This window comes from Xiphophorus hellerii, chromosome 19 (genome assembly GCF_003331165.1).
Source record: "Xiphophorus hellerii strain 12219 chromosome 19, Xiphophorus_hellerii-4.1, whole genome shotgun sequence".
NCBI classification, from domain to species: Eukaryota; Metazoa; Chordata; class Actinopteri; order Cyprinodontiformes; family Poeciliidae; genus Xiphophorus; species Xiphophorus hellerii.
This window is the reverse complement of record NC_045690.1, coordinates 25,588,807-25,604,093: the sequence shown is the minus strand read 5'-3', so window position 1 is coordinate 25,604,093 and position 15,287 is coordinate 25,588,807. Positions and strand designations below refer to the sequence as shown.

At 39.0% G+C, this 15,287-nt stretch overlaps 3 protein-coding genes across 5 annotated transcripts in view; 1 reads left to right on the top strand and 2 right to left on the bottom strand.

The window, feature by feature from the left end:
• loxl3b (lysyl oxidase-like 3b) overlaps nt 1–5,589 on the bottom strand; it is a 30,442-nt gene extending 24,853 nt beyond the window's left edge. For both annotated transcript variants that reach the window (XM_032546498.1, XM_032546499.1), the window contains exon 1: nt 5,049–5,589. In XM_032546498.1, coding sequence (XP_032402389.1) covers nt 5,049–5,574 — 526 coding nt within the window. In that variant the 5' untranslated portion in view covers nt 5,575–5,589. The remainder of the gene's footprint in view (nt 1–5,048) is intronic.
• LOC116708618 (MAP/microtubule affinity-regulating kinase 3-like) overlaps nt 1–15,287 on the top strand; it is a gene marked incomplete at its 5' end in the record, with an annotated part of 485,947 nt that overhangs the window by 456,287 nt on the left and 14,373 nt on the right. The gene's annotated exons all lie outside the window — the stretch shown is intronic.
• On the bottom strand, nt 6,935–14,140 carry pank2 (pantothenate kinase 2). Of its 2 annotated transcripts, none has more exons than XM_032546523.1 (7): nt 13,741–14,140; nt 12,931–13,283; nt 12,049–12,302; nt 10,120–10,263; nt 9,795–9,918; nt 8,516–8,641; nt 6,935–8,385 (listed from the first exon to the last, which is right to left on the bottom strand). In XM_032546523.1, exons 1-7 carry the CDS (start codon nt 13,949–13,951, stop codon nt 8,335–8,337), a joined length of 1,263 nt encoding a protein of 420 aa, XP_032402414.1. In that variant the 5' UTR covers nt 13,952–14,140; the 3' UTR covers nt 6,935–8,334. The 2 variants fall into 2 exon arrangements, with proteins under 2 accessions (XP_032402414.1, XP_032402413.1); XM_032546522.1 differs by having other exon boundaries at nt 10,087–10,263; nt 13,741–14,139.

Sequence of the window (15,287 nt, the reverse complement as noted above, 5' to 3'; positions counted from 1 at the left end):
TTCATACTTCATGGCAGATTCAATTTTTATTCACTCAAAACATAAAACAAGGGGTTTTTCATAAGAAAAAGCGCCAATGTAGCAATTTAAAAAAGACAGACAATAGTCAGTTTCTATTCACTTTAATAGAGGAGCCATGTTGTGATGACTTCCTGAAGGCAGTTACAGAAAGAGCAGGCGTTTTTAAAGAGACAGAGGCCCAATTTCAAGGCGTTAAATTATTAAGTTAAATTCATTTTAAGTTTTATCTGATATATTCAGCATTTCTTTGACAACTGAAGCTAACACGGTTACTTTATTGTGCTATAAAATGGCATAATGTGGCTGGAAAACACATAATAAAATGAATTCACTTCAAAAAATACTTTATTACACCCAAATGGAAATTAAATAATTAGGTGACTACTGAAGGCAGATGATCAAACTGTGCTTTAGTTTGAGGGATCGGTAAAACTGGACTGAATTGAAATACACACCACAGTGTCTCAGATTTTAATTGTAAAAATAAAAAAAAGAAAAGAAAGAAAAATATTGAAAACCATGAATTCTTCACAATTACAAATTGCTTTGTGTCGGTTTATCACATAAAAATCCTAACAGAAACCAGACAAGATTGTTATAGTAACATTAGAAGATAGGAAACCGTTTGAACGGTATGAATAATTTTGAAAACTGTTTTATTTTCAGAAAAAAAATTGCAACACTTTTTTTTTTAAATTGTGGTTCAAAATTCTTGAAATATTTCAAATTCAAAATTACTTTATTGATCCCAAAGGGAAAATTAAATGTTGCAACTCATTAATTGAGATTCTTCAAAGAATTCTTGTAGACGTGACGTTGTCCGTGTTGCAGCAAAGTTGAAGAAGCTTCGGATTTTTAATTATTTGATTTATGTTTTTTGTAACCTTTGCTTATTTTTTCTGTTTATTTATTGTTTTTGTCATTTACTCGTTCGTGTTCCTGATCATAATTACTGTTTGATGACATTCATGTAATTTCTTGCTGTTTTGGAATGGACTGTTGTGTGGAAAATAGGAAATAGATCACACTTCATAAAAAACAAAATATTCCACATATTTTTCCACAAAATGTTCCTGAAAGTTTAGAATCTGCTTTGATCCATGTTTGTATCTGCAGCTGGTTGTTTACTGGGCACCACACACAGGCCTCCTATTGATAACTAAACTAATTTCGGGGCGGCAGCGTTCTCCAGGGATACAAATACCGTAGTGTGACGTGTTTGTACAGGAACCACAGCGTGGGGACTGAGTACACGTTCTGAGTCCGACTACACAGTGGGGTTTTTTTTATGACAAGCTTTTAACGGCAGAACCACAGTGGGGTCAGAGCTGCATGTCTGGAAACATGTTCTGTAACCTGACCGACTGTCAAAGCAACAAAAAAAATCCCAATCTGTTTTAGCCAGATCCTAGGCCCAAACGAACAAAGAATTTAATTGCTTCACTTCGCAGACAGCAGATTTGGCTCTCAAAAGCTTCCCTTGCTGTATTTTTGCACATTATTTCTTTTATGTCTTGGCAAACTGGTCTGGACTCAGTTAGCACAAAAACACGCCAGAATTATAAAGCTGATATATTATTGACATCTACTTTTGTACTAAGAAAATCTCTTCGTTTGTTTCCTTCCAGCTCTGTGGAGGCTGAACACAAGCGTTCAGTGGGAACTCTCTCACACATCTGTTCCCCTTTCTGTCTTAACCGAAACCAAAGCAGGTCCATGGCTGCGCCGTGTTCTGAATCACTGGAGTCGCCAGAGTCCAGCAGACAGAGCTCCGTGCTTCCACGTGCAGCGCTGCATATTTACAGTTCGTCCCGTAATGATTTCCATCCCTCCTCACAGCGAGCTGGCGGCCTCAGAGACATTCGATGGAGAATTTTAAACGGTATCGAAAAGGCTTGCGGTTTAAAACGGCCTCGCCTTGAACTTTTTTCACATTTGATAGTGTTGCAGCTACAAACTTCAGTGAGTTTTGTAAGGCTTTTAAGAGACTAACTGATGAAAAGTAGTGACTTGTGATTTTTTTTTTCTTTTACAATTAACAATCTTAAGTGTGCATTTGTAGTCCTTTATTCTAATAGCCTTAAATCAAGTCCAGTGCAGCCGCTGCCATCTTTTGATGAAAAACACTGTGGGCAATAGAAATAACCTTAAACGGACCATCCCCACTGTAAAACAAGGAAGTGGCAGCATAATACTGTGGGGATGCGTTCCTTCAGCAGGGACAGGGAAGCTGGTTGGACTGAGTGGAAAAGTAGGAGGAGCTAAACGCAAAGCAATCCTGGAAGAAAAAAAAACCAAAACGTTTTAGCTCAAAGCAAAGCCATTTGTAGCATATTTATAAGAATAACAATATTCTATATTGCTATTCAATATAATTGGATTCTGACCAATAAGGTAAATGGCTAGTTTTTTCCTCAGAAGATAAGTACGACTCAAAAAGAGCAGATAGGCTGGAAATTGCAGTTGCAAGTTGGTTTATATTTGCAATGTGAATAATATATATACATATTTACAATATTATTGGGAACATCCAAATGGCCATTAACAAACATAAGGGGAAAAAAATAAATAAAGAACACAACAACAAAGGAAACTAAATCAATCAGTTGTTCCCAAAGTTTCACAATTGAGAGGCCACACCTGTTAGTCCATTCATCCCAAATTGGGATCAATTAGGGCTCTCAAGATAATTATGCTTTGCTTGGTTCAAATCCTGGTAGGAAACTGACGTCTTCGATCTCCCTAAAAGAGTGAACTCTTTCTTTGGCTCTATGCCCGATCTTCTAGCTCGCCATCAACCTGGCCTGAATAACAAAGCAGGATCATTTCCTTAATATATATATATATATAATCTAAACATCTAGTGTATACACAATTCAATAAATAGCACTCTTTATACTATAAATAATTCTAAACAATCATGTTTAGTCAATTGCAATAAATCTAAAATTCAGTATAAATTACATTCATGAAATATTCAATAAATATACACCATGTAATCAACATGAAATGTAAAATCTAATTTAAACCAGTGTTTAATAAATATTTAAGCCACCTTTTTGCTTATCAAAAGGAGTGTACAATCAATAATTTAGCGGCTACACAATAACAGTGATTATAAGCTAACGCTAAGTCACTGACGAAAACACTCACCAGTTCCGCCGTTTTATCTCACCCTACCGGGGTTTATTTTTTCCATCTCCCTTCTAGCTCACACCAGTTGGCTCCTATGGTTTAGCACATTAAGTGAGCATCGTACAAATTTACGGGAAATGAATAACACCACACTTAACTGACCTGCAGCTCTGCTCCTTCCAACGTGTTCTAACCTTCATGCCTCCCTGCTCCAGCTAATATACCTAGCAGGTAACACTGCAGCGGTACACGTGACCCCAATACTCAACCGCAATTGGCTAATTAATAGTCTCGCGAGAATCGCCAATCATTCTATTAAAAGCATCGCGGGGTTTGAGATATAAAAAGGTTAAAAGACTGGAAAATCGGAAGAGGAAATAAAGGTTAAAATTTACACCCGGGTTACACATTTGTTTGAACGGTCCAGCCAAAGTCCAGAACTAAATCCAAATTTAGAAACTCGGTCAAAACTTGGAATCTGCTGCCTTCCGGGCACTCTCCATCCAAATGGTTGAGCTGTAAGTTATTTGTTAGTGACATGTCCCCCAAAGGCCTGCAGCTGGAATCAAAGTGAAAGCTGGTGCTAAACCAAGGTGCGTGCCACACTCTTGAGATTTTTTTTGTTGTTGTTTAAAAAAACCCCAAAAAAACTCTGAAAACCTTTCCTTCAACTGCAGAGTTATAAAACACTACTGTATGTAGTACAAACACTACACTACATATTAAATATGAAAGTTGGACAAGGACAGAAAAGGTTTGAGGGGTGTTAATACTTTTGCAAGACGTCATACAGATTAACAGAGACGTTGGCTGCAAGTAGAAATTCACCTTCTAAAATAACAGGGTGTCCATGTGGCGTCTCATCTTTCTGGAAGCTAAAACATTTATTTATTTATTTATTTATTTATTTATTTATTTTAACTCTTTTATGACATAAAGTAAACTCACACTCATGCGTTTGCATCGTGATGTCGATCATGAATGTTCTGAACTGCATATTTTAGGGCTGCAATTAATGATTATTCAGTAATGATTAATCAATTGCTTACTTTGATGATTAATTGATTATTTGACGATTAATCTGATTTTAAAATGTCCACATTCCGCAGAATGTTTCACTTAGCCACATGAGCCATTTCACGCAGTATTAGAAATGCATTTAAACATGCAGCAAAAAAAAATCTACTGTTTTGATAAGTAAGAAAATAAAAATTGTACTGCCTTAAATGCAATAACGTAGCAATTTCTTTAGCGTAGACTTGATCATTTGTAGCAAAGGATGCATCTGTAACCGAAACAATACTTCTAAAGTAAAGTAGACTTTATGATATTGACTAAATATCAATACATTATATGGCTGATCTGTTGATTATTTTTTCAATTAATCGGTTAGTAATTGGATAGCAAAAGGGGCCAAAGAGAGTTGCTAAAAGTAGCCACTTGAGGAGTTTGGCGTAGAACATATTTACAAGCTTTATTTTTAATCTTAAATGCAAAATGTGTATATTTTTTGTATGTTGTTGTTGTCCGATTATGTTGTTGTTTGAGCTATTGCTCTCTCTTTTTTGAGTCGGTAGATACTCCACTTAACAATTAATCGGTTATTAAATTAGTTGACGATTATTTCAATTCGACTCAATTAACCCGATTAATCGTTCCAGCGCTAGCATATTTATAACCTAGCATTTTTAACCTCTAGTATTTAGCATTTATCTGAGAACGCACATAAAAAGACCAGAAGCTTAAAGCTTCGCTTTGCAAAGTGAAGAATAAATGCAGTTTTTACAATGCAGACAAATGATATAATAAGTAAACAGCCCCACTGACTTCTCTTAACGTATCCAGGTGGCTAAATCACGTCCAGCCGTCCAATAAAACCGTGTCTGTCTTACCTTGTGGGGCCAGTATTAAGGAGGTTATAGCGGTTCCAGTGGAGCGAGGGGTGCTGGCTGCTCCGTGTGTTGATCCTGAGCCCCCCTCCGCCAGATCAGTGAGAAATAACTCTGGATTTCTTTCTAACTCATGTCCATCATCACGCACGAGTCCAGTCGGCGGGGCAGCGACCCACCAGTTGCTCCGTGTGGCGACTCTTGTCGTTAATTTGCCAGCTGTGCAGCAGCTTTCACCGAGGAGGAGGAGGAGGAGGAGGAGAGGAAGGAGGAAGAGGAGGATGGGGCTCCACGGCTGCAAGGGGCTGGATTTATTCCCTGGAAAGACACTGAATCTTTTCACGTCTGGTTCTGTAACGGCCTCCCTCTCTCTCTCTTCCTTACCAAACGGTAAAAAGCTGAATTTGACTCGCTGCTCGGGCAGATGTGTACGTGCCTGATGAAGTACACGTGTGCTGGGAAAAGTTTCCAGCCACACACTAAATGTTCTTTCTTTTTCTTCTTCTTCGCTTTCTGACAGCTGCCACATGTGTGGAAACTCTCAGAACTCATTTCTGTCCGTATCGCTACATATAAAAGCCTCTTTCTGCTGCAGTATTCAGCTTTAAAAATGCATTTTGTGTTCTCAATTATAACGGCCATTATAGTCATGTTCAATAAATTAGAATCTGGCGAGGCTGATTTGACATATTAAAGGTACTTAAGTTGGTACTTTTCATTATCCCCAAATTTCTGCATTATAAAGTGTGTGTTTTTTAATTATTGGTCTGACGTACTACTCACATTTTAAATGTCATGTTTTTATGAACTTCAAACTGGAAAATAATCACAATTAACAGAAGTAAAGGCTGGAAAACATCAGTATGTGTGTAATTAATCTATATAAATACGTTTCACTAAGTGATTGATAATCAATCAATCAAATGTATTTGTATACGGTGAACACTGCTGCTGAGTAATGGTGGATATAAGCCCCATTACTTTTATTTCTTTGAAACAAACTGTAACTGCTGGTTTCCGGTCTTTCTCAAGCTGCACTGAAGCCGTTTTACTGTATAGTGATCTTCTTCCCACTTCCGAATTAAAGCCACACTGTGCCCAGTGGATACTTTAATAATTTAGAAATGACTTTAGTCTTTTACAACAATATTTTATGAAGGTCTCTTGTGAATGTTACCCTATTGTCCAATGGCAATACTGGTACTTGACCAATAAAAGATGGTCAAGTACAGGCTTGTACTTTTTCAGGCTACTCCGCTCGATTAAAATCTCGCTTCACATCACCGTTTAATTGGATTGCCTACGGTAGATTTTTTTTATCTGGCCAATCAGCGAGCAGAAGTTGATTTCCTGCGCTGTTTTAGCATTTTTAGCCTCTCTGTAGTTAGCAATGGCAGCAGATGAACTGAGCGAAGCCGTCCCGTGTTGGCCAGGCTTTCAAATATTGAATTAACATTACCGACTTGTTCAGCTCGGAACTTCTCTCTTTGTGATGGAGGGTTGATATTTACAGAGCAGCTCGTTTCATGGCGCCGAACTGGCGCATTACATACCTCGCGCGCAAACGTCAGTGATGTCGGAACTAGATGGGTTCTGGTGAGACTTTTACGTCTAGGAATATATTTTTGAAAGTTGATGACAAGCACTGTTATATATATATTTTAAAAATCCAAAGGAATGCCATTTCTGAAAATGTTATTAAAATTTAATGAGGTTGACAATTTTTTTTTTTTTTTTGCTGTAATGTGTAATAATGTGGCTATCAGGCTATCAATTTATTAGATGATTAAATGTAGCAACAAACATCCAACAAAGTTGGACCAATGTACTTTAGTTTTTGACTTGGTCCTAATAATTTATGCAGAGAAAGAAGCAATACGATTCAAAGATGGTATGAAAAAACATTTTTAATAGATTCAACATAAAAAAAATAAATCAGGAAAAATCATTTCTATGCAAAATACAAGCAAACATGAAACAAAGATGATCTTGTATTATTGAGAATGATAATCATGCCTAACAGATTTTATTCTACAAAAAATTATGACAGGCACTTAAAATCTAATTACTCTGTAGTTTCCAGACAATCACTGACCAAAACAAAGGAAAGAGACAAATTCTGGTCCTTGTAATCGTAGATGGACATAAAAAAGGATGATCTATCATTACAACAGGAAGAGCAGAAGGGTTTGTGTTTATAACTGAACCACACAGAACAGGAACAGGTGTGGAGAACACATTGTATACCTCCACTGGAGGGAAGCGCTGAGTTTCACCATAAAAAACAAACAAAAAAACAACGTTTTGAACTCATATTGAGACGATGTGCTTTTTGGACCTGTAGTTTCTGTGCACATTTCTCAATGTGCACCAATTTCTCCTCACAGACATGCACTGGCCTGAAGGCACTTCAGTAACGCAGATGACAGTAGGTGCATTTGTACAGCAAGTGGGCTCCATCATTCATAGCCAAAAAAAAATAAGTGTACAATATTACGTTAGTGTTATAAAAGGGCTTAATTTATGAATAAAACACATTTTGTATGCAGCACCTTATAAAACCTTGGTTGCCCTTTTATTAAAACCCTCAAATTAGTTGAACTACATCGAAAAAGCTTATTATGCAAGACAGGAGGTGGATGTTAATAATAGTGTTTCACCTTAACCACGTAGACAGGAGTTCAAGTGATGACCCATTTCCTCTAATTACCTGTGATGAATACAGCTGGAATTACCTCTTTAAATGGTGCAAGCAACTTTCTATCAAGTCTTTCTGTTCATCGCCTCTTTGGGAAACCAATTAAGAACATTCTTGTTACATAAATGTGCTTATGTAACAAAAAGTCATTCTAAAAGGGGCAAAGTAACATTTATCATTCATTTTGGTACCTTTGTGTACAGCCTGCAGTATTTTGGCCCAGAACTGGTTACCCCCAGATGGGTAGCGAGCGCCATTCAGACAAAACTACCTACCAACAGGTACTTCTAATTAAATTAGTTCAGGCAACACTACTGGATTTCCTTGAAATCGCCAAATACAACAAAAAGGTGCAAAAATACCAAACTTGCCAGCTTTTCTGCATCCAACTTAAGCCACGGAGTGTTCAGAAAACCTCCAACATCCTACCGGCGTACGAGAACTTAAAACGCGTGCCGGTCCACATGCAAGAATGTACCGGTAGGTGAAGCAGGCAACGCTACATTTAAGGAAAAAACTGATTCCTGACAATCTAAAGTGCTTCTGATTGCTGCAGCAGATTGACTTTTTTTTCCTTCCTTTGTCGAGGGATCAGGACGGATGCAGAAGTCCCAGCAAGGCTCCGACAGCACCGAAGTAACCCTGGGAAAAGAGAGTTAGACACTGTTAGTCCAGACCAGACACTGGAAAGCTTTGAACAGGTGAGCTATTGGGAATGAAAAGTGTTTGCCCTGACTCTTTTCTGTTTAAAATAAACCAATTAGTGCCTTGCCTCATGGCGAAGGAAGAGAGCCTTGAGCTGGCCGTTGGACCAGTAGTCCATGGCGTAGGCCAGCAGCTTCATAGAGAGGATGTTCACTCTTAGGAAGTTCCCAACAAACACCACTCTCTCAATGTTCTGAGCAAAAAACAAGAGGAGGTCAGAAATATCGGCAATCAAACAGATTTTGTTTAATAAGCAGTAACAGAAGTGTATAACGTTGCCCATGACGATGGCCGCCACACAGTGTGAGCTCCTCTACGCCGTCATAGCCCTGTACAATGCTGCTTGATCAAGACGCCACAAGGCAGCACCGTAAAGAGGCTGAAGGCAAAAAAGGAATAAGACTTGACAGGTCTTCTCCAGCCGTTTTACACAAACACAAGTCTGAACACACAACGGGATTTTATATAAAACCACATCAACTTAGACCAGAGTTGCACCAAGAACCTGGCTGGGGAGCACAAGAAGCTGGTTCTCTGTTTTTCCAATCGGTGAATGCACTCCCAGGTTCACAGACAGAAATAAAACAAAAACACTCATTTAGAATTCTGATTTTTTTTATATATCATAAAATCTAATTGTTTTTCATTTGTAAAAAAATTTAAGTTGAAACAATCGAAATGTTATTTGCGCATCTTTGATTGGCTGATCGTCTAATTTATCAAGCTTCTTAAATTCATATACAGATATCTGCACATCTGTTACTAATGCTGTTTGTGAGGACCATGATATAGAACAGTTAGGCTGTTGTAGTGCTAGCTACGCTAACCTTTAACATAAGATGCAAAAAACTTTTCTGTATTTGTTTTGAAATTATGCTAATAAAGGCTCCGCCCCTAGCTGAACACACCGGTCAACAAGAGTTGGTTTCTCAACATTTCAAGTGTTGCTAGAGTCTCTACCTCACCAGATCATTGTCTTCAATCAGAAGGGTAACTTTAAGATCGCTTTCTTACAAAAGGCTAAACCACTGTTTCACAGTGGCCCCTGTCCCACTACACACAGTGTGACATCACCTCAGCTTCCAACATAAAGGACTGATTGCTGCCTTGTGATACTTTCTAATAATATTGCTCTCAAATGAGCTGAAATTGACTAAAATGGCTAACTTTCAGAAAACCACTTGGTCAGAAATTGGTGACGCAAATTCTGATTGGTGCCTCTTTAGTGCCAAACATCACTGCTGCACTGGAAAAAACACAAAAACTCACCAAGCATTTTTTGTCTAGTTTCTAGTGCAAATATCTTCCACACACTTAACCATTATTACCCCATGATTGTTACTAACCTCATTGAGAGCGCACATTCTGGTAATGGAGCCGATGTTATTAGTGATCGTGACCAGCGTTGCCCGAGCCAGGTCCTCCTTAGACACAGACTCCCTTTTTTCTTTGAACATCATGCTGCCAAAACTAGAAAACGAAGAGAAACGGAGCCGTCAGTCGGCGTGGAGACCGCTCAAGTCCAGCCAGTAAACCTAACAGTGCTCAGGTTCTCTGCTGAAGCTCTGACGAAGCTGGAAGCCATCACAAAACAGGCTGAAGACCAACAGTAAGAACAGTAGGAGCTGTAAACCGCACCTTGAGGCCACAGTCCAGCCCGGCAGCCCAAACCTCTCATAGTCTCCTCCGTAGATGTCCCGGACCAGCTTGTCCACATGGGTGCTCTCCCCCTGAGAAGCCATTTCTAGGGCTTCCTCGAAAGTCGAGCAGCCAGTGAGAAGGCAGCACAGGCCGAGGAAGGTCCCGCCCCCGAGGCTGTAGACGCAAACAGATGAATCAGACATCTGTGAAATTCTCCGGGATTTGACTCAATAGTCAACTTTATTCAGTAAGATGTTACAAACTGATAACAAAAGCTATGAGAAACAATCTCAATATTAGCGTTAGCCTCAACGATAGCATGTAGAGACGTTGCAAAGTGACATCACGCACGCAAGTACCCACTCCTCAGCTCCCTGCTGAGAAAAAACTACTTGTCAATGATTATTACCATGGGTTTTAACAACTTGTCAACATAATGCACTAAATCTTAAATGTACACGTTTTATAAAATGAAAACAGAGAGGGAAGTAGGTTGGCTATGCTAGCTTGACTTTGACAACTAACATGTAGATGAGCTGTGAAATTCGGTGTGATTTGGTTCAGTTAAAAAATAAAAATAAGGCAACCCACACACCAAGTCTGACATACCATCAGTAGAGCAGGTGTTTAAATCAGGTAATCAACCACTGCTGTGTACAGATCATCACTTACTAGTAATTGCAAAATAAAGTTCAAGCCTGAAAAAATAATACTGCAATCAACTGAATGTGCTCATCTTTTTGTGGAAAAAGTTTGTGTTTTTTGGTGTTTAACCATGATGCACTTGAACGTAAGCTTATCTGTTCGTAAGTCGAGCTGTTGTCAGTCATTTGCTATAGCAACAAACCTGTGTGTAGAGTAGAGCAGACACACTAGATAAGTGCATTGTAAAAAAAAATATTCAAACCCCAAGAACTTTTGCATGTTACAATCAGAAATTACACTGTATGCCACTCTGAGGAAAGATCAACATTATTCTTTACAGAAGGAAAAGGGAAGCCGCAGCATAATGCTGCCACCACAACGTTTCCACAGTGGGCTCAATATGCATGTACAGCAAAAGACTGCGCTAAATTACAGTCAGGATGACCCCCATCAACCAGTTAGAAGGGAGCTGTGTTTGCAGTGGATTTCATTTAGACAAATCAGCCAAGGCATCTGAAAAAAACTTGCACGCCACACTTTTCAGATTGTGTTTGGAAGGGGGGAAAAAAAATCCTGAATCCATTTCCTCTCACTTACTGATGCATATTTTTATGCTTGTCAATCACATTAATCATTTAGAAGTTGGAAAAACTAATACTTTAAAAGGCACTGCATCTCAACACTTTTAGGGTCACGTAAAAAAAAAGTGTAAAATATTTTTAACTATACTGCTGGTAATTAAACTTAAATAATCTTATTAATTTAACCAAAACTTTGTATTGTTGTGCAATGTAATAAAAAATAGATTTTCAAATTGCTGTTCAATTTTATCTGTCGGTACTTTATTAATTCATTATATTGTTTTTTTGTTAAAAATAAAAAATAAATAAATAAATTTCCCTGGGAAGATTTATGTCAAAACATTTCTTGAAGCTTCCAAATCCTATTAGCCATTTCTAAAAGTATCATCAAAGCTGTACAAACTGATCAAACCGCTTCCACCATGCAGAACGGAGAGATTTCATAGGTGAAGATTGTGAAGTAATGCTTGAGTCTAATATTACATTTACTTGTTACTGATGTAACAGCTAAATTTCCCCACAGTGGGATCAATAAAGGATTATTCCATTCAATTGCATAATGGCATTTTAAATTGTCAATATTTGTATCCAACCCAGCATCTTTAAAACAATCCCAGAGGCCCCGATGTCATAATAATAATAATAATAATAATAATAATAATAATAATAATAATAATACATCTAAAATTACAAAGCAGCAGGAAGCGCAAATGATTTCGCTGCTGAGCATCACCTGGTCCCGGTGACCCGCTTGTAGTTGTTCTCGGAGTAGACGGCCAGGATGCTGACTCCGGAGCCGATGTTGACCAGCAGCAGAGGATAGTGGTTCTCCAGTGTGTAGGGCTTCTGAGCGCAGTGGTCCAGGTCGCTGGGGTTTTCAAAGTAGTAGCACTCCGAGGGGCCGCTGGTGAGCACCGAGTCGATGTACAGCACCCCCCGAACCAAACAGTCCAGCTCGTCCAGCTTGTGGAGCTCCAGGTCGGCCATCTTTGTTTTGTTTTTTGTGTTTTAAGAAAAAGAGAGAGACACACAGCAGGATAAACATAATTTGATGCGCCTGAGAAGTTTACATACACTTCATTATGCCCTTAATAATTTTCTTTTGCAAGCTAGTTTTGGCTGCACTAGTATTAGTTTGTTGGGAATTCTCTCCAGTTTGCTTAAAGGTGCACTGTGATGTTTTTTCCAGGGATATAAAGAGGAACAGAAGAAGCAAATTAAGTAGATTAGCATTAGTGGTAACAACTGATGGTGTCGCCCAGGACATGCTACTATGAAATATCATCTCTGTTGCCTGGATATTGAGCTGTTAGCATGTCTTGACAGTCGTTAAACTGCTATGACAACATTCTTCAGTTAGAGGCCTCTTCAGATTTGTTGCAAAACTGACTTCTACTGGAGACCCATCCATTCCCATTTTTAAAAATGTGTAAAATCTTTTTTTTTTCTTTTTTTGCAGGTTTCATGTTTGTCACTGTAAAAAGACAAAACGGTAGTGTAAGAAATCAAAATAGTTCATCTACTCAACCAACAGTTGGTGTATTTTGGATGACCCTTTTCCAGCTGTTATATTCCAAGCTGCAAAAATAAAGCGGACAAAAGACTGCACACCCACCGTACGGAAATCAGACTCGAATTTGTAGGCGCCCCCTCCTGTGGCACAGAGCGTGGTATGGAGGCTGGAGAAGTGCTTGTTGCGGCCCATCTGCATGAAGACGGGCAGGTCATGAGTGGGGAAGCGGATGAAGTGCAGGTTCCCCGTCCTGCCGCACAGCGTCAGGTCCTTCATCTCCAGGTGCACGTCCCTGATGCCGGTGGTGCCGTAGGCGGTGTTGGAGGTCAGGTAGTGTCGGATGCTCCTCAGGTTCTCCACCTCCTCCTGCTCTTCTTCTGCAGTGATGTCTTTGGGCTCAAAATACACGAGTTTCACCAGGGTGCCTCCAATGTCCATCCCAAACCAAGGAAAAGCTGAAATGTGTGGAGCATATGCAGAGACATTTTTATTTTATTTTTTTGTTAATGTAGAAATTATAGAAAATTATGACTGACATTTTGTTTGAGTGGGGATTAATTATATGTGACACAACTAGCCTAGAAAATGGTAAGCAGCTTCTTTCCTACAAGGAGTACAGTGTGTACCGCGAACGCCATCTTGTGCAAAAAGAAAAAATTCTGGCTTTTTACTGCCTCTATGGCTCATTTATATCATGGCAAATGCCAAAGCCGAACGGATACTAAGTTTCACACTCACAACAGCCTATCAACCTTCAGTCGTTAAAAAAAACCGCGACATTATAATATTTCATTATTAAAACAATTTCAGTGCCCAAGGTTTCTTGTATGTACCGCCTTGTGTTTTGTGTAGATGCAGCAACCCCCTTTCCCCTCTCAGTATATATCCGAAGCTAGCTTTGTTAACACCTACGCGGCCTTGTCTTCTTAAACGAGTCTTTCCGATGCCACGCGGTCGAGTTGGTCGTCCGCCGCTCAGATGTGGCTCTCCCGGCGGACTCGGCAGCCTCATTTTGGGGCTCGTTGCTGAAGTAACCGGGCATCTCCTTGTTGCACCGCGGCAGCTTCGAGGGCGTTTCGTCTTCTCCGTCGACGACATCATCGTCGCGTTGATTAAACGCCATTGAATGGCTAATTAGCTACATATATGACTTATGTTGCGAATAAGTGAATAAATGCCTATGATTTGTGGGGTAAATACAAACAAAAGCCTGGCAGCCGAGATAATTAGCTGGATATCTGGAGTCGTAAATGGCTGAGCTACATGTCCTTTTTATGTTCGCTGTCAAGACAGATGTGGGCGGGGCTAGGAGTTGATGGAAGGACGTGAGAACCAATCAGAGCGCGAGTCCACCAGTTTATAAACTCAAGTCTCTTCCTGTATTTTTACCACATTAAATAATCCAATTAGAATGAACATTTAAATACTTATATGTAGCGCAACAATTGCTTATTGTATTTATTTTTCTAATGATAAAAGTGCTTTATAATCAAATTGTAGCTAGCTGTGACTCTGACAAATAAAACAAGGTTGAATCCCCTCCTAGCAAATGACGATTTTAAATGTATCACGTGCTTTTGTGGTCAGCCACATCAGTTCAATATTTCGTTGAACCATCCTTCTGCAATTTCACCTGCAAGTATTTTGGGGTATGTGATGTCTGTGTCAGCTTTGAGGCTTTTTTGGCTTTTGTTTGGTTTGTTTTTTTAATTGAAAAGTAGCTCAAAATTAGTCAGATTAAATGGAGAGAATTTGTAAAGTAGCAATTTTCAGGGTCTTCCACAGAATTCTCAATTAAACGTGCGTATGGACTTTAAATAGACCTTTGTAACACATCAATATACTGTTATAGATTCTATCTTTTCCTCTATGTCTTTTAACCTCCTTTTTAATCTGGTGACACGCACACGCCACAGCGTACACAAACATGTTTTTGTATGACTGACGCCAGGCATGCATAAACAGACTGAAACTGATTAGACTACCCTTGGAGGGTACTGATAGCAGAGAAGAATAAAAAGCTAAACTCGTGCCACAATCTTTGCCTCACTTGGTTTCAGCCATAAGGTGAGCTAAGTGTGGCCCCAGCGCTGGACTGTGAATGTAACTCTGCATCTGTTCCATTTATGACATGTATGGCTTGTAACATTTGATCATTTATCGGCATTAAAGCCTGTTTTTATACATAACCAAATCTCATTATTTCTCAAGGTAATTTACACTCAGGGGTTCTGGTCGGGTCCTGAAACTGGTGGAGCACAGAGACAAATATGAATGAACTCCAACAATACGGTCATCTGAACTATTGTAAAATGTCAATATTAAAATGTTTTACGTAATGTCTCGACTTTTTGATTAACTTCTTTTGAAAAAGATGAAAGAATTTTATTTTATTTTTTTTTAAAAAGCACATTGGGTTCAGCTTCATTATGTGCACAAAATAGAAAAAAATCTGTACA